The 26,118-nt window shown below is 47.5% G+C and overlaps 1 protein-coding gene across 1 annotated transcript in view; it reads left to right on the top strand.

Annotated features, from left to right (window-relative positions):
* AMFR (autocrine motility factor receptor) overlaps positions 1-16,251 on the top strand; it is a 1,604,297-nt gene extending 1,588,046 nt beyond the window's left edge. Inside the window, exon 13 of the mRNA XM_069640231.1 lies at positions 12,940-16,251. Within this exon, the coding sequence (XP_069496332.1) occupies positions 12,940-13,099 (160 nt within the window). The 3' untranslated portion in view covers positions 13,100-16,251. The remainder of the gene's footprint in view (positions 1-12,939) is intronic.
* The last annotated feature ends 9,867 nt before the right edge of the window (positions 16,252-26,118 follow it).

The following is a 26,118-nucleotide window of genomic DNA, read 5'->3' as shown; positions in this document are numbered from 1 at the left end:
TGCACGTCCCAAACTCCTTCAGCGGGTCTCGAACAGCTGATTTCAAACTCCCAGACTTGCTCTCGTCCCAGGGCCCGCCTTTCTGTTTTATGACATTCTCATGGGACTTCCCTGGTACCTTATTGAAGTCCTTCTTTTCTTTTGTGCTCAGTCGGTATGTTTCCAATGATCTTCTTCATCCCAGTATTCTTTACGTTTTCTTTCATAGACCCCAAATATGTAGTTGACAATAACAAATGTTGATTTGTTCTTTGTCTTTCATCATAGGATGTTAATTACGATTGGGTAGTGATACTTTGTTTTAGTGAGTTCCTCACAGGAATGGGAATCCTTGTCCCCCATGGGAGAGGGAGACTCTCCTGGTGGGATCCCACTTCCCTCTACCCCTAAGGAGGGAATTGTGTAGTAGGTTCAACTCCCTAGTCTCACAGGGAAAGGCTCCCCCTGGAGATAAGTGACAGAATCACGCGATTCATCACACCCTACTGTATGCAAATTGGGACTTCAGGGCTCGTCCCCCCTTGTGAGATGCAGTAGTCCTTCACCCTCTAAAAACTTGCAGAGAAAGGACTACAGGTCCTAGCAGGCATTGGAGCAGAATGAGCTGCAAACGGTGGGATTAGATGGACATGGACAACGGAGGCACTTACCGGGAAGAGTGTGCATATAATGTCCGAGTGTATTGGTGATGCTGCAGTCGGAAGGGCCTTCACTCCTTGCTCAGCGCTTCTTTCTCCTCCACTGTAGAAATTGCAGAGCCCCAAGTTTAAACTATGGAATTTCAGAATGGCCCTACACACTACAGACTCTTTAGAAATCAAAGTTGTAGGTTAGAAGGGAGAACATCAATACTTCCAATCTCGGAATTACCCCAATCTTCAAGTAAAATAACTTTTTTATAAGTATACCTTCTGATGTTGCGTTATCCTGGATCAACATACCACAATTGTACTTGTTTGTCAAATAAAAATGTACGCCAGCAACTAAATCGGAGAAACCATTTTCAAATAGTTTCTACTTAGTCTCGTTGCAGACCTGAGTTGTATGCATCTCCTCATTTGCTCTGATGGAATTACCAGTGGTAATTTTATCTTATCAATGGCAATTTCATTGATTAACTGTGAGATTTAGGGCCAGCTTTTCTCTCTGCAGCTTAGTGCGTTCCGTAGTCAGAAGTAAAATATTTTGCTGATGACTGTCATTAATGTGGCTTATAATTTATATTTAACTGATTTTAAAAGTAGTGTTGACAAGTCGTGGTGTTGTGGCGTTAGTTAAGGTTACCTTTGTATTGGGGGGGGAGAATATATTTGAGTCTGAATATTTGATTTACAGAGTGTTTATAGCAACCTTTACATTGGTATTTCCAATGTTTGTGGACTCTACTTTTTAAAGATGTGAAGTTTACATTTTTTTAAAGATGTTTGTAACTTTTCTCCTTTTTTTAGGTTACAGAATACATGTATATTAGAATATTGTTGTAGATGGTATTCTCCAGCATTGGATCTTTCATAGATTTACATGCTTTTTGAATATTCCCTGTCGTCAGACTGGGAATCCTCTGTAACATTAAAGCAGTTTAATTTTAAATGAATTAAACTGCAATCACACTAGTGTTCTCTGTGTTGTTTTGGGTCATGTATCCCTCAGCCAATAGGCAGTGCCTCCTATAGCTCCACCTCTGGAGGTAGTCTTCAGATTCTTTACTGCACGTTCAGTGCTGAGAGTCTTCTCAAACATTCTCACTTTACTCAAAGTTTTCTTCAAGAAAATATCAACCTACAATTGAGGGATGCTTGTATTTGAGGTGTGTACTTTCCTTATGTATGTTGGATACCGTATTATGAGACTAAAAACCAAAAGATGCCTTGTAAACATTTCTGAGAATTTTTTTTAATTTAATAGGTAATAATGAAGTGTATTATTTTAAAATGTTTTTGTGATATGCTGTGTGTCCTTATATTGATTCTGAAGTCTATTCTTCTTTGTTATATTATGTTACTAAGAGAACTTTGTAAGAACTCAATATTTGCTGCGGTGAGGTGTGAATTTGTTTTACAAGTTTTAATTTCTGTAGATTATAACCATGAATTTAATGAGGAAAAAGGTTCAATTAAGTTTAAATGTCTTGCGGGGAAGGGATTAAAATCTGATTGAATCTTCTTTTGAACATATGTTTATTATATTGTAAACGTTTTTCTTCTTTTTTTATGCAAACTAAATACAATTTTTAAAAAAAACTACAACTTCAACTTTTAGATCTTGTGAAAGCTACCGATAATTACTTTACTGTTGTGGGTTCTGGCAGCTTCTTTGCACTTGGTGTTTCCCTGGCGGGTAGTGGGCACAAGTTTACTCTGTGTTCTTTCAGGGTAGAATCCATTGAAGTGTGCCATCCTCTCCTCAGAATGATTGATCCTAGATAACCTTTCAAAACTTGCTTTACTTGCCGTTTCAAAATTTTAAAAAAAGGCATATATGTAGAATATAGGCATAGGAAAAGTCTTTACTGCCTTTCATCCTGGTTCTTTGATCAGTATTTGTTCAAAGATTCTCCCACACTAAAAGGGGTTTGTACACCAAATTCACATGGTGCATCTGGATGCCCTGCTTAAAGTGACATTTGTGTAATATACTTAAATATACGTATTTCAAAGGTTTTTCTGAAGTGCATAGCTATGATCCTGGCTTATTTTCCCACAGTAAGCATAGTCTAGAGGAAGTCTCGGGGGCAATCAGGCTCATCCAAGAGAAGTACTCGTCTGAGAGAGCGTAGTCTAAGACCGAGCCTAGTCTGACAGTCTTGTCAATGAGAATGCTTTTCAATGGCAGGCCCATCTACAAGAGAGCCGAATCAGTGGGAAGGCCCACATATGACAAGCACGTCCACGAGAATGCATGTCTCTGAGAAAGACTCATCAACGATAGTCTACTAGTGCCTTGTCTACGAGGCACCCTCGTCGGTGGAAGCGCCTCGTCTACGAGAATGGCTCTTCACATGAGGGAGACTCGTGAACGAAAGCCTCTTCTACAGTGAGCCTTGTCCATGACATAACTTTGTCTACGAGAAAGGCTCATCTATGCGAGAGCCTTGTCTACAAGACAGCCTCGTCTACGGAAGGGCTTGCTTATTTGCCTCGTCTTAGACCTACTCGACCAACTCCATGAAAAAGCCTCTTCTCGGAGTGTGCTTCATGTATGGAAAGTGCTCTTCGACAACAGGCTTGTCAACTAAAGAGCTTTGTCTATTAAGAGTGCTTGGTCCATAGGAGACCAATTGCTACGACAGGCCAGTCAATGAAAAAGCTACTGTGGGATTGGACTTTGTCTACGAAAGAGCCTGGTTTACAAGGGACCCTCGCCTACAAGTAATCTTATTCTATTAATTGAGCTAGTCAGTAAAGGCCCTACTATATGATAGAGCTTCATGTATGACATGTTTACTGTATTGCAGGCACTTCTAATAATAAAGACCTGATTTACTACAAGCTTCTCCACGACAACCTCTTCTCTGGGACCCTGTCTGCTATTGAATCCTCGTATGACTGCTTTGTCAATGGCCACCCTCTACAAAAGCTCTAGCCTATAGCAGGGTCTGTTCTGCTACAGAAACCAGTCTTTTGCACGAGTAAGAGACTTTATAAAAACTTGTTCTCAGCGATTTTGGTAGGCGACGGCCCTCCTCTATGAAAGAACTGTTATGCATGATGCCTCATCGTCAAAATCCTTTTGTACAGTAAACCTAGTTCCCTAAATCTTCAGCTGTAGTAAATATTAATTGCAAGGGGCCTCAACTGTGTCAAATTCATGTGGGGAATACCTCTGCCAAGTCCATTGTTAAACGCCAATGATGCAGCCTTTTCAAGCTGTTCACACTAAGCCTACCACTTCTCAGAAATCTGCAGGGGCTACCGCTCAGCATAATGCTCAGTCATAAGGGGTGTGTTTTATGTTTCTGGTGAGCAGTATAAAGCTCAATCTCAGCCCTACTGACCTTGCCATGTATTTCGAAGCTCTTCCGATCCATGGGCAAATTCAACAAGCTTTGATGCTGCCTTGTGCCACCCTTCTTTTTTGGCACCCCAGTGGGAGGATAGCTGTCTTCGTTCCGGCATCCTTTGGAGGGGAATAACATCAGTTAACTAGGTGTTTTTCGTATTGGCCCACGACCGCACCTCCTCCCCCAATTAGTACCAAGTCTGCCACCAACGCTCTCTGACGACAAGGCGGCCAGCATGTATTCCAGCAATTAAACTAGTGGTGCCAGTGCTCCTGCACAAAGGAGCTGTGGTGTAAGTCCCTGATTCTCCGGAACATCCTGGGGACTACTCATGTGATTTCTTGGTCAAAGTAAAGTTGGGTGTGTGGAGACCCATCCTCAAGCATACGCTACCTCAACAAATTCCTCAGCTCACTATGATTTCAAAGAGTTACGGAGAAATAGGTTTTCTCCCAACTTGTCAAGCAAAATGGTTTCCTTTGTCCCTGGACATATGGAATTATTATTATTCACCACTGTTGTCCCAAGTTCCTTCATTTCGGCCACCCACCACATGCTGTTTTCCTGGGAGCACAATCGGACAAGGTCTCTTGCACCACTACCCCTTTCTCTGACAGGGTCAACACCATTCTCGCCAAAACATACTTGCTGTCACAGCAACAATTTGCCTTAGTCCAGACACAAAAATCCCTCATGTGAATGATGACTGCTTCTGATGGGACCAGTCCAGGAGTTCCTAGATGCCCATTTGCAGCAGATCACTGGCCATTGGGACGACAACTTGTTTCTCACCCGTCCATTTCACATGGTTCTTCGCTGTTGGACGTAAGGCAAACACACAAACCACCAAGTCATGGTAACATCTGATGCATCCGTGGAGGGTAGGAGAGCCTACGCCTGTGATCTTCACACCAAGGTTCTCTGGTCAGAAGAACAAAATTCCTTGCACATTAACATCGTGGAGTTGTGGGCAGTGTTCTGGCCTGTAAAGCCTTCCATATCAGATAGTGGTTTCTGTGGGGGGGCGGGGTGCTCGTGAGCCCGAGCAAGATGGCCGTGGGTTGAAGGAGCTCCTGCCAACGACGGCATAGAGTCATGAAGGACCCTCGCAGAACGCGGTAACAGACCCAATATGGAGGTGTTAGCAAACTGCAATGCCCAGGGGCGAAGGTGTTGACATTTTAAAGAAATTTGCACCAAGGAACTAACAGTACGAGCCCTGACAGTGGCTGGCCGCCCGTATTGAAACCGCCCACCAATAATGAGGACTCTTAAAGCCGCAGAGGAATCCCCCACACACAGGAGCCGGCGTAACATGAGCCGCTCACAGCAGCAGTGAGGGACCGGCTGCCGAAGCAAGCCCCGCAGCAAGTAAAAGACAAGTGGCAGACTAGAAACCAAGCCCCAGCGAGGAGAGAGGGGCACCCATATTCATGCCGGCGCGAGCCCCCAGAAATGCTCAGCTGAAAACAGAGCACACATCGCCAGGGGAACAGAACATCGCCAGATACCCATTGAACGGTACAGAGGGAAACGGCACCTGCCATAAATGAACCCAGGAGAAGAAGAGCAGGCGGCACCCTCATCCAAGCGGCAATGGACAGGGTGGGGGGGGTGGTTCTGGCCGTAACGAAAGGCAGCATTGGATAGACCCGATATCAATCCCTGGGAAGGACAGTCAAAGCAGGGGCCAGTACTGTGCGTGGAGTGCACCCTCCAGAAGGGAAGTAACCACGTCACAACAGGGAACCCATCGCCGGCGAGGACACCCCGACCAGGGAGGACTGCGCCCATCGGGCATACCCCATCAAGTAAGTGCCTGCCGCAGCAGGGGGGGCAAGAAACCCGGCAGTGGGAGACAGCAATAATACTCACAAAGCCGACACAGATTAACTCCGGTCCGAAACTAGTGAGGCCATGCATACCCTACAGAGCACCAGGAGTGGGTCGCACTCCGCCATCACTCAAACAAGCTGAATATGTGAAACAGACACCCGGCACAGGAAAAAATAAGACAACTGACTGCACGAAGCATATATCGAGGCATACCACCCCGGGGCCCTTGCAAAATACCCTCTACCACACGGTGACCCAGAGACGACGGCTGGACTATACACAAGCCGGGGGGAGACTAAAAAAGAGCACAGGTACTCGCCAAGTGCAACGACAGTGCAAGTACTTCCCGGCACTAGAGTGCTTGCCAGCGCTACAGTGCTTGCAGAACGCAACCATTCTGGACCGGAGGGGACAGCTGACCAAGCCACGGAGGAACCCTGCGCACCACAACCCCGGAGTAAGACCATCCCAGCCCAGTACCATTCCTACACAACCCAGACTACCCGGAGAGACGTTAGAGCTACAAACAGTAGTGCAACCAAGAAGGGACCCCCCCAACCAGGAAGAGCGGACATAGGCCTGCATAAAAGGGACTGAGTAAGGGGCATGCGACAGAGTGATCAAGTCCCAGGCCTGAAGGACACCCCTGGCGCCACGCAACCCGGCCTACCCAGAAGATCCAACAGGAACAAATCCAAAATGGATGTCCAAACGCAGCTCCAGACTATATTGGCAGAAATGCAAATAATACACTAGCGGACCCAGGAAACTAACACAACAGTGCTGAACATAAAGCGGGATCTACAAGAAGTACAGACACACCTCACAGCCCAGGCGGAGAGGATAACGGATAATGAACAGCGAATTCACGCAACTGAAGATAATAAAACTACAATGGCAACATACCTAGATGTGGGGAAAACTCGAACGACCAAGAAAACAAATCCCGCCGGAACAACCTGAAGTTGCTTGGTCTCCCGGAGAACACAGAGGAATCGGCCCCAGAAGCATATGTGCACGATTTCCTCCGAGATGACCTGCGCGTGGAGAGTGCACAAGACCTTACCATCGAAAGGGTACACCGTGCACCAATACCGAAGCCGGCGCCAAAAGATCGCCCTAGGATCATAACCATGCGACTTCTAAACTTCCAGCACAAGATGGCCATCCTCAAAGCCTATAGAGCCACGGGCCCAATACGGGTGGGAGATGAAGAAAATCAGGATCTGCGATGACTACTCAACGGAAGTGTCCAAACGATGGAAGGGCTGCAACCCGATCTTTGAGGCAGTCAAACCATTAGACCACAGGCACTGCCTTAAATTCCGGACAACATGGTGCATCAATTTAGACAAGCAATGGCACTCGTTTGATGACCCAGAGACGGCTTGGAGCTTCCTCCAGGAACGTGATGTGGTAACGACGAACTTTGAAGCGACATCAAGCGGTACCCAGGGACCGGACAACCCACCCTCGTCCAGTGAAGAGCGACAACCAACGAGTGGGAAATGGCACAAAGTGAGCAGAAGGCCCCAGGGATGAGACCCAAACCGCAAGTAATAATGGGATGACCCCAGAGGACACTTGGCACCACTTCTCTGTGGCAGACACTCCTCCATACACATAGCATAGAACTACGACCGGCAAATTTGGCCACCTATGTATAATTCCAAAGAGACACAGCTCCATACACCCATCGCTCAAACGAAGGACAGACACCATGGCAGCAGGCTTCTTGCCACCTGCGGCCATATGGCGCCTCAGCAGGAATATATGGCTGTGATACATGCCCCGGAAGGGGCACAATATTTGAGGAAGGGTGACCACCATAAACTCCATATATGGGCTCATTGGCCAAGTATTGGGCCGAGGCCATTTGGTTGGCCTACCCAATGTTTTTGTGTTGAGTTTTGATTTTGGTTAGGCTCTTGTTCGAGCAAAGGTGGAATTTTGTTGGGGGAAACTTCCCCCGGGTTGAATGTTCAGGGGAATAGACAAGGGTCATGCTCAACTATCACCGTCCCAAACACAGTCCCATTACAACATGCCCCGATTAGGCATTACAACAGTCCAACCTGTATGTCCAAGTTATGACCCCAATTACAACATCCACGGACTGGGACACCCCATCAAACATTGGAGAATGTTAAACCACATGGGAGATCTACAGGGAGATCTTCTATTTCTGCAGGAGACCCATCTCAACAAAGTAGAGTTTGAGAAACTGAAACGAGGGTGGGCACAGCAGCACACTCTCCACACCAAGGAAAGTGGGGAGTATCCATTCTCATCAACAAGCGGGTCCCCTTCCAGATTAGGCACACCTGCGGATACAAGGGAGGAAGGTATGTGCTCATACAGGGTCTAATTCACCAGAACCCTATTTCACTGCTAAACATATACGCCCCAACGGCAGACACCCCGTCCTTTTCCACGCATACATTTTCAACTTGTGCCCAGTACATGGGGAATACCACAATAATGGGGGGAGACCTCGATGTAGCACTCGACCCAAACATAAATCGCCAGGACACCCCCCTCGGGGAATACCGCTAATCCAAGGAAATGGGCAACCCTTCCGACACTGATGGCAGACCTCTGCCTCAAAGATTTATGGAGAACCACCCACAGACGAGACCAAGACTTTACGTTCTACTCACACCGACACAACAGCCGCTCCCGGTTAGACTATTGGTTTGCACCGGCGAACACACTCCACCTAGTCACTGACTGCAAAATCCTACCGACTACCCTTGCTCCGGACTCACTACATATTACACTCCCGAACACTACGTGTAGGCCCCCGGCGTGGAGATGAAATCTTTGCATACTTAAATACCCTGATCTCGTGGCGCGGTTGCAAGATGACATTGGCGGTTCTGGAAGGCTAGCCTAGGGCCGGGGTATACCTCATATATACCTGCTAAGATGCCTTTAAGGGCTTCCTAAGAGGACTATGTATCTCACGCTGGGTGTCCAAGTGGAAAGCCTGGGGGGAAACAGAGACCCGACTGACGGAAGAGCTCAAAACCTTATAGAGGTAGCATAAAGCGACAAGGGACAGGCATCTGCGTCCCGAACTTAACAAACTAAGAAACCAAGATCAGGCAAATAACTGCAGATCAAGCACAGAAATCTTGCACTAGTAGGTCGCACTTCCTATTACCTGGAGAGTGACCGGCCGCTACGTATGATGGCATTAGACCTGAAACAAAGACAAGCCACGCAAATTATCGCCTGCATCAGGGATGCCGCAGGCAATTTAGTAGTTGGCGATGTCCGGGTAAACGCACGATTCGCAGAATTCTTTCGGGAACTGTATACAGCATTTGATGCAAGCACACCCCAGGACATGGAGACATTTCTTGACTTCATAGTTATCCTCAAGATACCCGCCGACCAGGGCGACAACCTGGATGCCCACATCACGGCTTCCGAAATGGCAAACGCAATAGCCGCACTCTCCCTCGGTAGAGCATCAGGCCCAGACGGGATCCCCATAGATTTATATGAAAGCATGAGTGACAAGCTTGCACCCTGCTTGGAAGAGGTGTTCAAAGAGGCAGTAAGCCAGGGGCGTCTGCCACAATCTATGCTTGCTGCAAATATTAGTCTTTCATAAGGGAGGCAGGGACCCGGAATCATCCGGCTCTTACAGGCTGATTTAATTGATAAACACGGATGCCAAAATACTGGTGAAGTGCTTAGCACAGTGTTATCGAAAGTAATCTCCCATCTGTAATTCATAAAGACCAAACGGGCTTCATCCGTAACAGACACTCAAGTGACAATATCCGCAGGCTACTTCATGTAATAGCCGGGGACAGAGATCCTGAAAATGTGGTACTAACAGTCGAAGCAGAGAAGGAGTTCGACAAAGTAAAATGGCAGTTTATTTTTCAGGTACTACCCCGGTTTGGCTTCCCTCCACGCCTCATACAACTGATCAAACTACTTTACACAGGCCCCACAGCCTCAGCGGTCACCAAGGGCTTAGCCTCCCCCGAGTTCAACTTGCAATCTTGAACGCGTCAAAGGTGTCCTTTATCACCCCTTCTTTACGCTCTGTCCATTGAGCCAGTGGCGATTAAATTACGCGCAGACCCAGGCTGGTCGGGCTTACACCAAAGGAAGGAAGAGCACTGCGTTTCTCTATACACAGACGATCTGCTGCTCTACATAAGGAAAGGCCCTTCATCCCTCCCTTATATTCGGACGTTACTGTTGAAAATTGGCCCGATGGCTGGCTACAAAATATATTGGAGCAAGTCAGAGGTCATGTTTCTAAGACAAGATATTCCTTGGGACCCCGGAGTGGTAGCCCCATTCACACTTCAAACGCATCTTATTAAATATCTGTGGATCAATATCAGCACCTCTCTAGAGGACCTCTGACACCTAAACTACCCACAGGCCCTAAAAACATCAGTCATGACCTAGGCAGATGGGACTCACTGGCCCTCTCCTTGACAGGGAGAATAAATGCGCTGAAGATTAACTCATTTCCTAAACTAACGTATATAGCTACGATGCTGCCAACCAGCCCATCAGCCAAAATGTTTAAAGAACTAAACAAAGGTATTGTCAAATTAATATGGAGAGGGAACAAAGCACGAATACGCCTAGCAGTGCTACAGGTGGACAAGGCTAATGGTGGCCTAGCGGTGCCTTATTTGAGTGCCTACCACCAGGCAGCCCAGTTATGCTAGATGAAACGCTGGCTAAACACGAGCAATGACGTCAGATGTAGGGCCATGGAACTGGCCTTGATGGCCCTGCTACCCCCAACCGAGATTATGGCCATACCGCTGCGTAAATTCGCAGCGGACCTTAAGACACCCGATCATAGGACCCACTATCACCCAATGGCACAGACTCCGGGCCGCACAAGGGGTAAGAATTCAGGATGCACCGGCGTGGTCCAGCATACGGATACGGGTGGTGCTATCATACAGGCTAACACAGAAAGTACACCACAAACAGGACAAGCAATGGGCGGGTGTACGAATAATGGACATTAGCAAGGAAGGGTTCCTTGTGCAATTCCAAGAAGCACGCCGCACCCTGTGACTGGACCAGGGAGAGTGGCTTCAATATCATACCGTACAGGCCACGATCCACGCACACATGTCGACAGAATCCCACCTCATCACCCCGGCGCCATGCGAAAAGGAGATGGAACAACATATCCATTCCTCCCCACATCTTTGCGCGTTTTACTCGCAGGCATTGCCCGATAATCTGGGGAGAACCCGCACACTAGCAGTGGCGTGGACTGAGGATCTTAGGGCCCAAATAGACATACCAGACATTCTCAAATACGTTGCCTCCATACCAAACGTCTGCCTAAATATTAGAAATGGAGAAATCCAATACAAAATCCTACAATGACTGTACTCCACCCCGACCAAGCTATTTAGGATGGGGATATCCCCCACAGCAGACTGCTGGAGAGGATGCAACACCCAGGGCACCTTGGGACACATGATGTGGGCCTGCCCAGTTATTACCACTTATTGGCGCAGTGTATACTGGCAAATATCAGACATAGAGGGGGCAAACATTGAATTTACCCCCACGGTGATGTTAGTTTGGGGCAGAAGCGACAGATTGGCACACAGACGCACTAGTACGCAGACTCATCAGCCTCATGCTTTTTACTGCACGTAAACTCGTGGTCATTAAATGGAAGGCCACACCCCCCACACTCTGGGGCCGCACTCCTTTCCAAGACATGCTTACTAGAGCGAGCTGCCTTCAAAAGACTGTCTAAGCTTAGCCCGACTAGACGGGACCGTTTTTGGGAAATACTGGACCCATGCATCTAAAGCAGAGTGGAACACGGGGGAAATACAAGCATTCTATCTGAGATAATATAGAGCCGCCACAGGGTGGGATAAGTAGCAGCAACTGCCAAACAGGGCACACAATTAAGTCTCTTCTTCTCTGCCCGTCTTCAGTTTGCACTCTCCTCTTCTTTTCTTTTTGTTTCTCCTCTAAGCTACACCTATGCTATCGGAGCACGACCAGTTTGGGGGGGGGGGGGGAGGCCGGGAAGTTGGGAGAGGGAGGGGGAAGGTGGATCCCTTGATTAAAGATTTTGTTTGTAACTGTTTTGGCTCCAATGATGGACACAACCATGATCGCATACGCGCGGCATAAAAACGTAATGAACAGAAGTTGAAAAGAAAAGAAATGTGTTTGTGTTTACAGACAGCACGACCAGCAGCTTGTTCTATAGCTGGAAGCAAACTGGCATCAGATAAACTATCCTGTCCCCCACAGAGCAGCCCCTCCTCATATTGGTATCTTGTAATGGGATGTTCCTGTCTTTTTTCCACATACCAGGCATCCACAACTCCAAGGCTGAATTCCTCAGCAGGAAACTTCATTCCTGCCATGAGTGGATACGCCTCCACAGTCCAGTTGTGGGTATATTCCAAACATTGGGAACGTCGGAGTCCAGACATAGGCCTGCTTGCCACTGGGGGCAATTCAAATTGCCTTGCCTTCACAAGTAGATTCTGGCAACCTGGGGCGACGCTTTTACTATTCCATGGACTGATTCTGGTGGCCCCTGCATGGCCAAGACTGTTTTTGATTTTCGAAGCTCCTGGTCCTTTAATCAGCACTGCCCATCGAGATCCCGCCAGTTTTCGACCTCCTGTTCAGGGACTAGGGACTGGCCCCCATTCACAATCCAGGCTGCCTTTGCGATTGTCTCACTCAACAAGGTTGAGTTAGGCTGGATCGTGAAGGCAGGCAGACATCTTACGGCCTGGCTACTACTTCCTTATTGTTATGCCGGTATACCGTTACATTGCCGATTATTGGCAATCAAATTAGATCCCAGAGAGTTTGACTGCAATGCATATTGTTTGGCAATGGATGCCATATGATGTGAATAACTTGGCATATCATGACAATAAATATCAAATGATGGTACTACATGGCCATAAAGTGATGATAGCTAGCTAATGTGGAGGTACCAGAGAATATGGTGGCAGTCTCTGGCAAATGCAATACTAAAGCCAACTGTTGTCTTTGGAAATGTGGTTTATACTGCACATTTTGATTTTTTATTTGATTTTGTCATTTTCTAGGCGATATTTAAATAGAGCAGAGGATGAAATGTTGGAGGGCAACTATTCGCTCGAGAGCAGCTCCGCCTCGGACGGCACTTTAACAGACTCTGTCATGCTTCGGCGTCGGACTCTAGCTGCTGCAGCTGAAAGAAGACTCCAGATGCAGCAACTCTCCTAGTTATGTATGAGGACTCGGCCCATCTCAAGTCCAACACTTCCTATACCAGCGAGCGTCTGTCCAGCGCCGAGCTTACCTCGATGACGATTTGGAGTGCCTGTATCTATGCTCTACACCGCATGGGCCGACTGTGTCTATACAGCTGACAAATTTCATATTTTGTAATACCTTTACAGGACATTTCCAGGAAGCTGTTTTATTTTTATTCGAGCATGTTTTTTTGTGCAATGTTCGTGTAAAGACTGGAATTTAGATAACTAACTTTTTAATGTAGGTCACACAAAAAAGGAGCTCATGTTTATCTCGAGAGAATTAATCTTATTAAAATGATGTGCTGGGTTTACAAGCTTACAGGCTGCCCCCGTTAGGTCAGCAGACAACAGATACTCTCCCCACTCTTAAAATGAAAGCATACACGCAACACCTGGATTATAACGTGTGTTGATTCAAACTTGAAATGATTACGTAGAGAGGCCTTGGTGTGCATAGGAAGGCATTTAGGAATACATAAAACAAAAAGGTCCTATTTGCACAATGCTGGGTTAAGAGGCACCGGAATTTGACAGTGTTATGGGTTTTCAGGTATACATCAGTAAATTAACACTATTATCCTGGTGACGCCTAGGCTGTCTAGATCTTTTAAACTAACAATTGGTCTCTGCTGGCAAGAAAGAAGGCCATTGTCAAGAGTGAAGCATGCACTACTGAGCGTATTTGAATTTTAAAAAAGTATTAGAAATTTTGATATTTGGGCAGTATTAATGTGTGCTAGTGGCCTTCAAACCAAAACGTAACCCCTTTACGTGTGTGTGTGTGTGTGTGTGTGTTTAAATTAGTCAAAATATGCTGGAACTGTTACTGATGTTTTTTTTGTTGCTAAATAGCTTGTACAATGATGGTAATATGGTGAAGGTGCTGAAAGGGAGATGATGCCACTGTTCTTTTAACAAGGCCATGTTCCCACAACGATGCTGTTTTACATGGTTAGGCTGCCTGCTCAATCACTTTGCTGTAAATGCAAGTGGAGGAGAATAATCCCGAGTTCTCATACGAGTTATGTCACGTAAATTAATATATATCCCCTTTATATTGATCAGAGATTACAATTTCCTAATTTCTCTTTTGGCTATTTTTTTACTTCACTGTTAATGAATATTGTATTAGCCATTAGTCTTTATAAAAACTGCCCATTCTATTTGCTCAGTTGTTATCCACTAAATATCTAAGTCCTGCAGTCTCATCGGGACCACGCTGGAATATTCAGCAGAAAGATGCTGGCAGCTTGTATGGCCTGTGTCCACCCCACCGGCTTTTCCTCATTAAGCAGATTTAGGTACAGGAATGCGGGCAGACCCAGTGGTATATCTGTGTAGCGTGGCTCGTGCGGATAACACGAATTGAAGTCCTACGAGTTGCACGTGTTTTTTCAGGTTGGAACAAGAACAGCACAATCAGTATGAATTTGTCATTTTAGCAAGCACTGGAATGCCGATGCTGCGGAGATGCATGCAGATTACCTTCACAGAGTGAGTAAACTCACAGAACTAGTTTTTCTCTGGCTTTGCCTCAGAACCCTTTTCAGAATGGTGCAGATGCAGGAAAAAACGCGTGAATCTGTTAACGTGGATTTTGCCACATCCGCACCGTTCTGCACCTTCATCAGAATGAGTGTGTTTACATTTTTAAGTTAATCTGTGAGGTGGCATATTTTTTCATAATTGCAAAAGGCCAAACTTCACTGCCATTACCTAATTGTGTCTAAAGGAACACTGTCAAAGACTCCTAACAGGGTTGAACATGTTTGGCACCTGTTCTTAAATGAATTTAGAAAGCCTGGCCACAAGTGTTTGGTTTCCCTACCACAGTGTGTCATTTCTATCTACTTCTCCGTTTCGTGAAGACCGTGTGGTTTGCAGTAGCCCAGGAACAGTAACGAGCACAGTATGCATTTGCCGAGTTCTCTGCCTTCGGGGGTTTACATTGCTGGCTTGGGAGCTAATGTAATTATGTGGGTTGCCATCAGCAATCTGTTCTTTTACATATTACGCATACAACATTTGCAGTGGTTTTCGGCTATCTGAAAGGCATTCATGACATTGTACAATAAAGTGAGCCTGTCTGTTACTGTGCGTGCTACTTTCTCTTTCTTCTGTGGTTTCTTATTAATGCTTTGTTATTTTCTACCTTTTGTTTATTTCATCCCTGTCATTTTCTCATCCTGTGTTAGGTAATATCTGTTATGTTCTTCATTTTTCATCGTAATTGAAGGATTGAATGATTGTCGTTAGTACTTAGCATTTGCAGAAAGCCAACCTCTTGAAGGACTTGGTTTGTAAGTACCATTTGCGCTCCAGAAGAAACCGGTGACACAATTGTGTGTCCTGGACCTCGTCTGTGTACCAATTAGAGGTCGCACTTGAGACCACGTATGGCTTAAAGTGTGCATTCCATTTGTGTGCACACGCCATCTTTATGGTTGTCTCTTGAGTTGCCTCCCCAGGCTTTCATGCAGTCTTTAAGATGTTCTTGGTCTTGTCCCTTGTTGCACTGACCACCTATGCTGTATCTGTTGAAACATTACAGGAGTAAAAAGCTACCGAAAGGTGAAGTGGTATGGCGATGAATTAAAATCATAAGGATTACCATTGTAAATTGTTGTCTGACTACGTGCATCCGGCAACATTTTACCGTAGCATTACGTGCCCAAACACTTAAGCAACGTCTTTGTCTGTCTGTGGTGATTCCACTAGTACCCTTTCTTAAAAACATTTTCTTTAGTACATGTTTTAAACTCACTATTCTATCATTAGAAACATACAATCACTGGTTGTATATTGTGTCAAATAGACCGCACAATTTGAAATGTGTGTGGTGCACATGAATGTGAGCCAGATTCCCTCTCTACACTGGACAAGAGGAATTTTGAAGACCATTAAATACAAGGATTTTAAGAAAAATGAAATCGGATTTGAACGATGCACGAAAGGCAAATATTCAGACAAAGTTAGATTTTTTTCAAATTGTCTTTCATAGCCTTACTCTGCATTGCGGTTGTCAATCATTTAATTTTGCTGTTATTTTTGATTTAATTTTGCTGTGACAATAATTGCTCTGCTTTTACATAAATAAAATTTTGATTAGAGTTAACCTTCTACCCTTGTGCTTAGTGTGATTTTTATATCCTCCTTTATTTACTGTGTAACGTTATTCCTCATTACAACCTGGGAGGATGCACCTGACAATCAGGTAGCTTGGAATGCAGGCTTTATTGAATGGTATGAGGGTATGAACTCCAGTTCAAGCTAGCTGCCAGCAAAGCCTCCTCTTCCCTGTATGTTTTGCTGCAGATTTGTCATTATATATTACAGGGCCTGCGGTAGCACCCCTGTAGTTATGCTTAAATTGTTACACACCAGCCTGCTGCCATAAGGTGCATATGGAGAACACTCCATTTAAATTTTGCCCCAAGTGCAACCGCAAGTATCCTTGGGTTGACAAACACGCCACCTGTAACCTCTGCTTGCCGAGGTATCACCCCGAGACGAACTGCAGAGTGTGTCGCCTGTTCAAGGCGAAGACATTAAAGGACTGCTCGACCAAGCGTTGGGCCCACCACGGCGGGCAACTCGAGGCCATGGAAGCGGAGGGTGCCTTCAGTGATGGCAGAGACGCCGTACTTTCGGACGGCGAGGACACAGAGGTGTCGAAAGACGCCCAAGCGCAAGTCCCTGACCTCGGAGGATTGTCCGGCAGGGCAGTTATGGGGAACACACCTGGCGACACGAGCGCTACCCACACCACTACTACACTTAAACACTCTAAGTCCAACCGAGACTCGACAAGTGTCCTCTGGGCGTTCCATGTCAAGATCGCCGCACGACACAAGGCAACCGTCCACAGTTGCCAGTAGTGCCTCACTCCCCAAAGTCACGGAGGTACATTCGTCAGAAGACTAATACGACCTCCACCCCCAGGCCGCACACCAGAAGTTGGCTCCGGCAGCCCGTTCGGCGTCTGCCTCTGAGTCCCGACATGGGCACTCCAAAGAAAGAGACAGTAACCCCGAATCTCGACGCCAGGCGTCGAAAAGCTCAGAGAAGGTGGAAACATCAGGGAAACACTCTTCTACTCATGGGGAAGGGGTAAACAGAAGAAGCCATCTCACTCTTCCTCTGCACCACAGACACATAAGGGCAAGGAAAAGTCTTCAGATAAGCAAAAATCCAAGACCCCTGCCCCTGCCCCTAAGTCCAAACTTGTTCCTCCCACTCCTCACGATGTGGGAATAGAAGGGGGACCCTCTCAGGGAATTGTCATTCCCAGCTCCAAAAAGTGGAGCAGTGAAGATGTAGACAGGGTAATGTCGAGAATGTCTTCCCTGGCTACTCTTAAGAACCCAGAACATTTCCTCAGTTATACCCGGACAATGCTACTCCTTCAGGATCAAGGGACCCTCAGCCCCCTAGTAAGAAACCTCGGTTTGAGACTCCAACTCAGGGACTGATTTCAGACCCTTTTTACATCCAGCCTTACCAACAGTATGGTGAGGATGCAGACTTAATAATGTTGTACGACCAAACGGGGGTGGATTATTATGGAGATGACGAGGGCCAGGATGGGGAGGAGGAAGACGTCGCAGAGGTCTACAGGATAGACTCTCCTGTTAGCAAAGAACCTCAGGTTACAGACTCTCCAGTAGATAACCAGCCCCTCTTAAATGAGGTCTTGGCTAGAGCTGCAGAGCACTTCCGCATAGACACTCAGGGGACGCAGGAAGAGAGGGACTTTGCAGAAGAACTAGTGGGAGAGAAAAGACCCATTGCTCAAGCCATCCCAATTCTCAAGTCCATCCAACAGAGAATTGATCCTTCACTTCTCACTCCTAATCTCACTAGGGCCGTAAACCCCAGAATCGAGAAATTGTTCAGGGCCGCCTAGTCAGACCCGCTTTACATAAGGGGTCAACTGAAGCCCGACTCAATGGTAATTACAAACACCAGAAAGAGAGCAGGGACACCTCTCATCATCTGAGGCCCACCCAGACAAGGAGAGCAAGAGAATTTATGGGTTTGGAAGGAAGGTAGCCTCCACTTCCGCTTACCAGGCAAGGATTGCCAACACCACCACACTGCTGGCAAGTTACAATTGCCACCAGTGGGAGCAGGTAGCTGCCCTCATTGACTCTGCACCGGAACCACTAAAGGGTCAGTTGGCCCAGATCGCATCAGAGGGGAGAGCCGTGTCCGGTTGCATCCTTAAGGCAACCTTTGACGCCGCAGATAACGCTGGCCGGCTCATAGCAGAGAGCACTGTCATTAAGAGACATGCTTGGTTAAGACAGTCAGGGTTTAAACCCGAGACCCAGGCATCCATAATTGACATGCTGGTGGAACCGAATCTCCTGATTGGCAAAGCGGTAGATGACGCATTAAAGACTGCCAAAGACGAGTATGATGCTCTGAAGTCCCTGGGACAATTGACGAATAAGCCCCCTAATCAAAGAGGGAATAGTAATTTTCGTCGCTCACGCGGCCAAAATTCCCAAAAGGGCTCCAATTATACACAGGGACAGGGTACATCTTGGGGTAACAACCAACAGACTACCCAGAGTTACGGCAGAGGAAACAAAAGGAGCCGTGGTAGAGGAAGAGGCAGCCCCGCAGAGGCGGTAGGCCTCCCGCAAAGCGGTGACGTTCCGCTCAGGGTCCCTTCTCACGCATCCCCAGTAGGGGGGCGCATTTCCAACTTCACCCAAGCATGTCCACAGTGTCTGCAGGATACTGCATCAAACTGCTCGAGCACCACCCCGCGAAACCATCCTCCACGACAAAAGATACATTCCTTGGACCACCAAAAGATCCTCCTCGAGGAGATCGTCAATCTTCTAGCAAAGGACGCGATAGAACTCGTCCCGGGCAACCAGGTAAACAAGGGTATTTATTCAACTTACTTCCTTGTGCCAAAAAAATATTTGACAATGTGCCCAGTATTAGACTTACGCCCTGCAAACAAGTATGTCAAGCCCCAAAAATTTCACATGACTACTCTCCAAGAGGTAATCCCCCATCCTAAAAAAGGGGGATTACAGGGCAACATTGGACATGAAAGATGCCTATTTTCATATTTCCATGTTCCCAGCGCACAGAATATTCTTGCGCTTCAAGGTGGACAGTCAGCACTACCAGTTCAAGGTGCTGACCTTCGGTATAGCCTCGGCTCCAAGGGTATTCACCAAGGTACTGGCAGTGGCGGCGGCACACCTACGCAGGGAGGCAATCCCATTGTACCCTTACCTGGATGACTGGCTCATCACGGGGGAAACCCCATTCATTTGCAGATCAAACATTCAAAGAACGATCGACCTGCTCTTCGAATTGGGTTTCTCCATAAACGAAAAAAAATCAAGCCTGGTGCCAAGCACCTCCAAGCAGTTCCTAGGAGCTGTCCTAAACACTCAAGAGGGGTTGGCCTTTCCATCAGAGGAAAAAAATCGGAATCTACTACTGCAAATACTTCTATATCAGCTCGGTCGCCAGATAAGGGTGCGCAAAGCGATGCGTTTGCTAGGCATGATGGCGTCATGTATTTACCTGGTCCCCCATGCGCGCCTGCGCATGCGTCCCATGCAAGAATGGTTGGCGAAACAGTGGTCTCAGGCAAGTGGTCAGTGGGACGATCTAGTGGTCGTTTCGCCAACACTTGTACAAAGTCTTCACTAGTGGACAAGAGAGAACCTGTCAAAGGGGAAACCCTTTTACGATCTAGAGGTACAAGCTGTAGTCACTACAGACGCGTCCCTGTCAGGGTGGGGAGCACACCTCCTTCACCACACAGCTCAGGGTCTCTGGTCTCATATAGTGGCCAAGAATCATATCAATCTGTTAGAACTCCTGGCAGTCTTCAGAGCGCTTCAGGCGTTCGAACCCCACCTGTTGAACCTGTCAGTACAGATCCTAACGGACAGTACGACAGCGATGTTTTACATAAACAAACAAGGAGGGACTTGTTCGCCAAATCTGTCCAGGCTCGCCCAGAAAATTTGGACATGGGCACTCAGAACATTTATCTGTCATCGCAACATGTTCCAGGGGATCTCAATTCACTAGCAGACGCTTTAAGCAGAGATCCCCTCCAGAAGAACACAAATGGTGTCTACACAGAGAAGTCGTAGAAGACATCTTCTTACAGTGGGGTTTCCCCACTATAGACCTATTCGCCACAAGCGAAAACAGGCAATGCCCAGGATTCGCATCCAGGTTCCCTCAGCCAGACTCAAAGGGGAAGGCCCTGTGGATGAACTGGTCAGAGATGTTTGCCTACGCTTTTCCACCAACCCCTCTCATGAGGAAGGTGGTCAACAAGATGCACAGGGAATCGATGATGATCATCCGAGTTGCTCCCAAGTGGGCGAGGCAACCGTGGTTCCCACACCTATGCAGACTAGCAGTGTGCAAACCCATCAGACTCCCGTGATGGTACAACCTGCTGTCCCAGCACCAAGGTCAAATGGTGCATCCTCAACCCAACTCAATGAACTTGGCACCATGGCTCCTGAAGTCAGAGTTTGGACATCTCAACTTACCACAGAGATGCATGGACATCCTAAAAGAATCTAGGAAACCAAACACGAGGCACTGTTACTTTGGTAAATGGAAAAGATTTGTTATCTGGTGCCAGAATAAGCAAATCAACCCTGTTGATTGCACTCCTTCCAATATTGTCACATACATGCTCCACCTGCTGGATGCAGGGTTGGTATTTAACTCAAGGTACACCTGGCGGCGCTGTCAGCCTACACCACCTCCCATAACAAGGTGTCATGGTGGAAAGTACCAGTGGTTAAAGCCTTCATGGAAGGGGTAAAGAGACTCCACCCTCCAATTTCAAACCCACCAACTGGTTGGGACCTTAATGTGGTGCTTGCCAAATTCATGGGCCCACCCTTTGAACCCATGCACAAAGCCAATCTCAAACACCTGACCTATAAGACTGCCTTCTTAGTAGCCATTACATCCATAAGAAGGGTCAGTGAAATTCAGGCTCTGTCAGTGCAGGATCCTTTCTTTACTATTCATAAGGATAAACTGGTTCTACGAACGCACCCTAGGATCTCACCTAAGTTTATTTCTAAATTCCACGTTAACCAGTCCATTGAGCTCCCAGCTTTCTTCCAAGAACCCAAGAGCTCTGCTGAGGTGAAACTACACACTCCAGATGTGCGAAGAGCGGTCCTCTACTATGTAGACAAGACCAGGCCGCTAAGAAAAACAGACCAACTGTTTGTCTCCGTAGCTACAGGCAGAGAAGGAGATCGCGTTGCTAAAGGTGCCATCTCTAAGTGGATAGTCAACTGTATCCAGCTGTGTTACTCCCTTTCTGGAAAGACTCTGCCTTTTAAGCCAAGAGCCCACTCTACTAGAGGCACTGGGGCCACTCTGGCTTTCGTTGCAAATGTACCCCTCGACACCATTTGCAAAGCAGCTTCTTGGAGCTCTATTCACACTTTTACTCAGCACTACTGCATTGACACTCATTCCAAGACAGATACTCAAGTGGGACAAGCGGTTCTAAGACATTTATTTGCTCATGACCCTTCTCACATCCCACCTCCTTCTTCTAACACTGCTCGCTAATCTATGCACAGCATGTGATCTAAGCAGATTCCACAAGCCTCAGAAGGGATACATTACTCACCGTAATCATATTTCTGGATAGATTCACATGCGCCCGCCCTTCCTCCCCTCTGAGAGAAGGCGCATGGATGCTTGTAGTCTTATTCTATCCATCTATCTGCTTGGATAATCTGTACTCGCGCTACTCCTCATGCTACCTCATGTCAGAAAAAATACAATCTGAGGGTCCTACACACGTGAGGAATCGTCACACTAGGGATAGTATTACTGGCACGCCCTGTGTCGACGCCCATTTTCGAGTTTCGAAAAACAAACTGTAATACTCCGCAGCTTCCACTAGATGTCGGCCTTTGCACAGCATGTGAATCTAAGCAGATACAAGCTGGTACAACCCCTTTCGGCGCGGCCGTTGGGCCGGTTGGCCGCAGCGGCCAGTTCGGCGCGCCCATTTCGGCACGGGAGCCTTTTTGGCGCCAGGGACGTTTGGACGTGGCTGACATTCCAGCCACGTCTAAACTTCCTCACGCCAAATTAAAAAGCATAATTATTTTCAAATGCAGCACGTTGACCGGAACTGTGCCTGACAACGTGTTGCATTTGAAAATAATTTGGGGTGAAGTGTGTGGAACAGGGAAGTGTGTGAATGTATTGTGCAGTGCTATTGAGGACTGGGCACAAGAGCTTGTGTGCAGCCATTGAGGACCGGACACAATGTATTGTGTGGAGCGATCGGGCACAATATATTGTGTGGTGCTATCAAGGGCCTGGTGTATACGGCAGCATGTGGCACTATCAAAGACCTGGTAAACGTCGGCATGTGGGGCTGTCGAGGAGCGGGCACATGTTGAGTTATCGAGGACTGGCACAGGATGGCATGTGGAGCTACGGAAGAGCGGGCATAAGGCCGCATGTGGACACGAGCAGTGTCTTCGTGCATGGCCCCCACCCTGGGTTGGAGCAAGTGGGGCAGCGCCCAGGACGGGCAGCACAGAGTTCGCTGCACTCCATGGCAAATCAACCCTCCTTTCAGCCACGTTGCTCTTGGGGCCATGCCACGCGCGCACCTTTCCTCCTGTGCCGGCAGAGTCTGTGTGCGAGTCCTGTTCCCGGCCATCTTCTTATGCGGATTGGATTTCCTTGGAATATGAATTTCATAATTGAAGGCTGCTGTGTTTCGTAGATTAATTGGAAAATGCTTGTGCGCAGACACCAGCCCCCTGCCAGCCATGTCGTGAAATTGCAGGCGATCCGTGGTGCGGTACACTAAAACAGTAAAATACTAATACTGGACCACGCAAAACAATGAGAATCCCCCCCCCCCCCCCGCGCCAAAACATCCCCGCGCCCAAACGTCGCAGCGCCAAACTGGGCGCGCCCAATTGGCTCCTGTGCCGAATCGGTCGCGGTGAATCGGCCTGCGCCGAACTGACCGCGCCTAATCGTCCTGTTCCGATACAAGCATCAGAAATAAGATTACAGTGAGTAATGTATCCCATATCTCTGAGGCTTATGGAATCTGCTTAGATCACATGCTATGCATAGGCCGACATCTAGTGGAAGCTGCAGAGTATTACAGTTGTTGTTTTTCGAAATTCGAAAAGGGGCGTCGACAGGGCGTGCCAGTAATACTATCCCTAGTGTGACGTCCCCTGTACCCATGGTTCTTCATGCGTCGAGGTCCCTCAGATTGTTTTTTTCCGCCATCGTGATTGGTCACTTATCGCGGAGTGCAATTCTGGCCAATGCCATTGACTATCAAAGTTTAAAAATAGTTACTTTTCCTGTCCTTTTTCGAATGCCGTGTCTCGGCGCGGTGAAAAATCAACAATCGAAGGACAGGAAGAACCGTCGGATGAAGAAACTTCGTCTGATTCCTTCGGCCTAGGCCCTTACAGTAGGTAGAGTGGGGGGCGGTCATATCACAGTGTATTTCTCCTCCCCTTCCCTTTGTTGCCCTGCTGCCTGCCCCTAACCATGGATAGGACATCTTTCAAACTTTGCCCATCCTGTAACAAATAATTTCCGTGGATCGATAAGCACAAGGTGTGTAACCTGTGTCTTAATCGGGACCACGACGAAGGGCACTGTCAGGCTTGCAAGCTCTTTCGAACCAAGACCCTTAAGATCGTAGTACAAAACGCTGGGCCCATCATGCCATGCAGGCCAAGGTCGCCATGGACGTGGAGGGGAGCCTCCAGCGACGGCAGCGACATCGTCCTTTAGGACTTCCACGTTCCCCAGTGCTAGCCCCTGACCCTGAAAGACAGGCCAGCGGCTCTGTTGTGGGGACTACACCCAGCGGCAAGAGCACCCAATCTCCCCACACTAAACACATACCCGCGGCGATGTGTCAAGCACACGCCGAGATTCAGCGTCTAAGGGCAGATGTGCGGATTCGCTGTCCTGGGCACTAGACTAGAGACGCCGCCCATAAATCCTCGTCTACCGAATGTCGAAAGACGCAGCGGAACACCATCCCGAGCATCACAGGACGCAACAAAGGCCCTCCCCAATACCAAAACTCAACCTGTGTCATCGAAAACTACTCCTAGTTCGAAAAAATCCTCCTCTAAGAGCTTTGATCATAGGGATAAACAAAAAGACCAGGATACGTCCCACAAGGATAAGTCCCACAAGAACAAGTCCCTTAAGGACACAACTCAGAGTGAAAGGCCTACCCCTGACAGAGATACCTTACAGGAAATTGAAGATACCCTACAGGAGGATAGTGAGGGCCCTTTAAGTGAACCCCTACATAATAAAGGCCGGCCTACATCTGCTGTTCCTTGCCCAGGCATTATTCCCAGTTCAGCCAAATGGTCAGCTCAGGACCTAGATAGAGTAATGTCCAGAATGGCTTTCTTTGCCAACTTCTTTTAAGTGCACCATCAAGCCTTTGAGAGCTTACAAAATACACCTCCCACTGATCAGGCTACCACTTCTCAGCCCCGTCAATCATCCCAGCCATCAGGGAAAAGATCTCTCATCTCTTCTGATCCTTATGATACGTCTACTGCCAAATAATCGCGCATCCCTGCAGATCTTTGACTTTCATGTAGACACAGAAGAATATCAAGAAGATACTCAGTACTATGACAAAGAGGATGAGAGGGATAATAATGATGACGATGAGGCAGAGGTTTATGCTATGGACTCCCCAGTTCCACAGGATTCACCGTTACCTGATTCCCCAGTGGATAATCAACCCATGTTTAATGACATTTTGCTCAAAGAGACTTCGCCATTGAGATTCAGAAAGACAAAGATTTTGTCAAGAACATCCTGGGGACAAGAATGCTGCCACCCAGTTTACACCCCTTTTGAAGTACGTCCAAAGGAGGATCCAACATTCTCTGGAAACGCCCAATCAAACAAGGGCAGTTAACCCAATAATAGTAGTTATTCCGCCCAGCCCCATCTGACCGCCTATATATAAGAGGACAGCTTAAGCCAGACTCACTGGTGGGCACAACAACCCAAAAGAGAGCTTTTACACCATTGACTTCCCCCAAAGCTCCACCAGACAAAGAGAGCAAAAAACTCTACGCCATGGGTAGGAAGGTGGCTACTTACGCAGCTTACCAAGCAAGAATCAACCAAACAATTCAACACTGTTGGCAAGCTACGACTGTACTAAATGGGATGAGGTTACTGCCCTAGCTGACGCTGCTCCTGAACCTTTGAAATCCAAACTTACCCTTGTCGCAGCCGAAGGCAGGGCCACTGCCAGCAGCCTGCTTAAGAACAAACTGGACGTGGCAGATAATGCCAGACGTGTTATCGCAGAAGGTGCTATCCTTAAGCGCCATGCCTGGCTTCGACAATCCAGTTTTAAAATGGAGACTCAGGCAAACTTGCTCAATATGCCAATAGAACCCAACATGTTATTAGACAAAGCAGTTGAGGATGCTTTAAAGTCAGCCAAGGACGAGTATGAAACACTCAAGTCCCCTGGTCAACGCACTTATAAACAGACCGGACAAAGGGGTGGAAACTATTTTCTGCGCTTTCGCGGACAAAATCAAAGAGGCTCCAGTTACAGCCAAAACCAGAATACATCTTGGAATTACAACCAAGGACAAGCGTCCTAAGGTTATCCTAGAAGCCAGCACCTAGGTCCCGCCGGGGGAGACCCTCCACTGGCAGAGGTGGAGGAACGTCTCCAAAACAATGATGTCCCGCTACAGGTCCCCTCCCATTCCTCCCCAGTCGGGGGACGGATTTCAAACTTCACCCACGCATGGGAGGGCATAACCACGGACAAGTGGGTGTTATCGACAGTTATTGCGTGGAGCTCCTAGAATCACCATCAAACCTCCCTCTGCGCAAAAGGAAAACGTCAAGAGAGGAACAACTCATCGTGAGGAAGTAAACGCGCTACTTCTC

This window comes from Ambystoma mexicanum, chromosome 1q (assembly GCF_040938575.1).
Source record: "Ambystoma mexicanum isolate Mex_15411 chromosome 1q, UKY_AmexF1_1, whole genome shotgun sequence".
Classification (NCBI taxonomy): domain Eukaryota; kingdom Metazoa; phylum Chordata; class Amphibia; order Caudata; family Ambystomatidae; genus Ambystoma; species Ambystoma mexicanum.
This window is presented reverse-complemented; position numbering and strand designations above follow the sequence as displayed.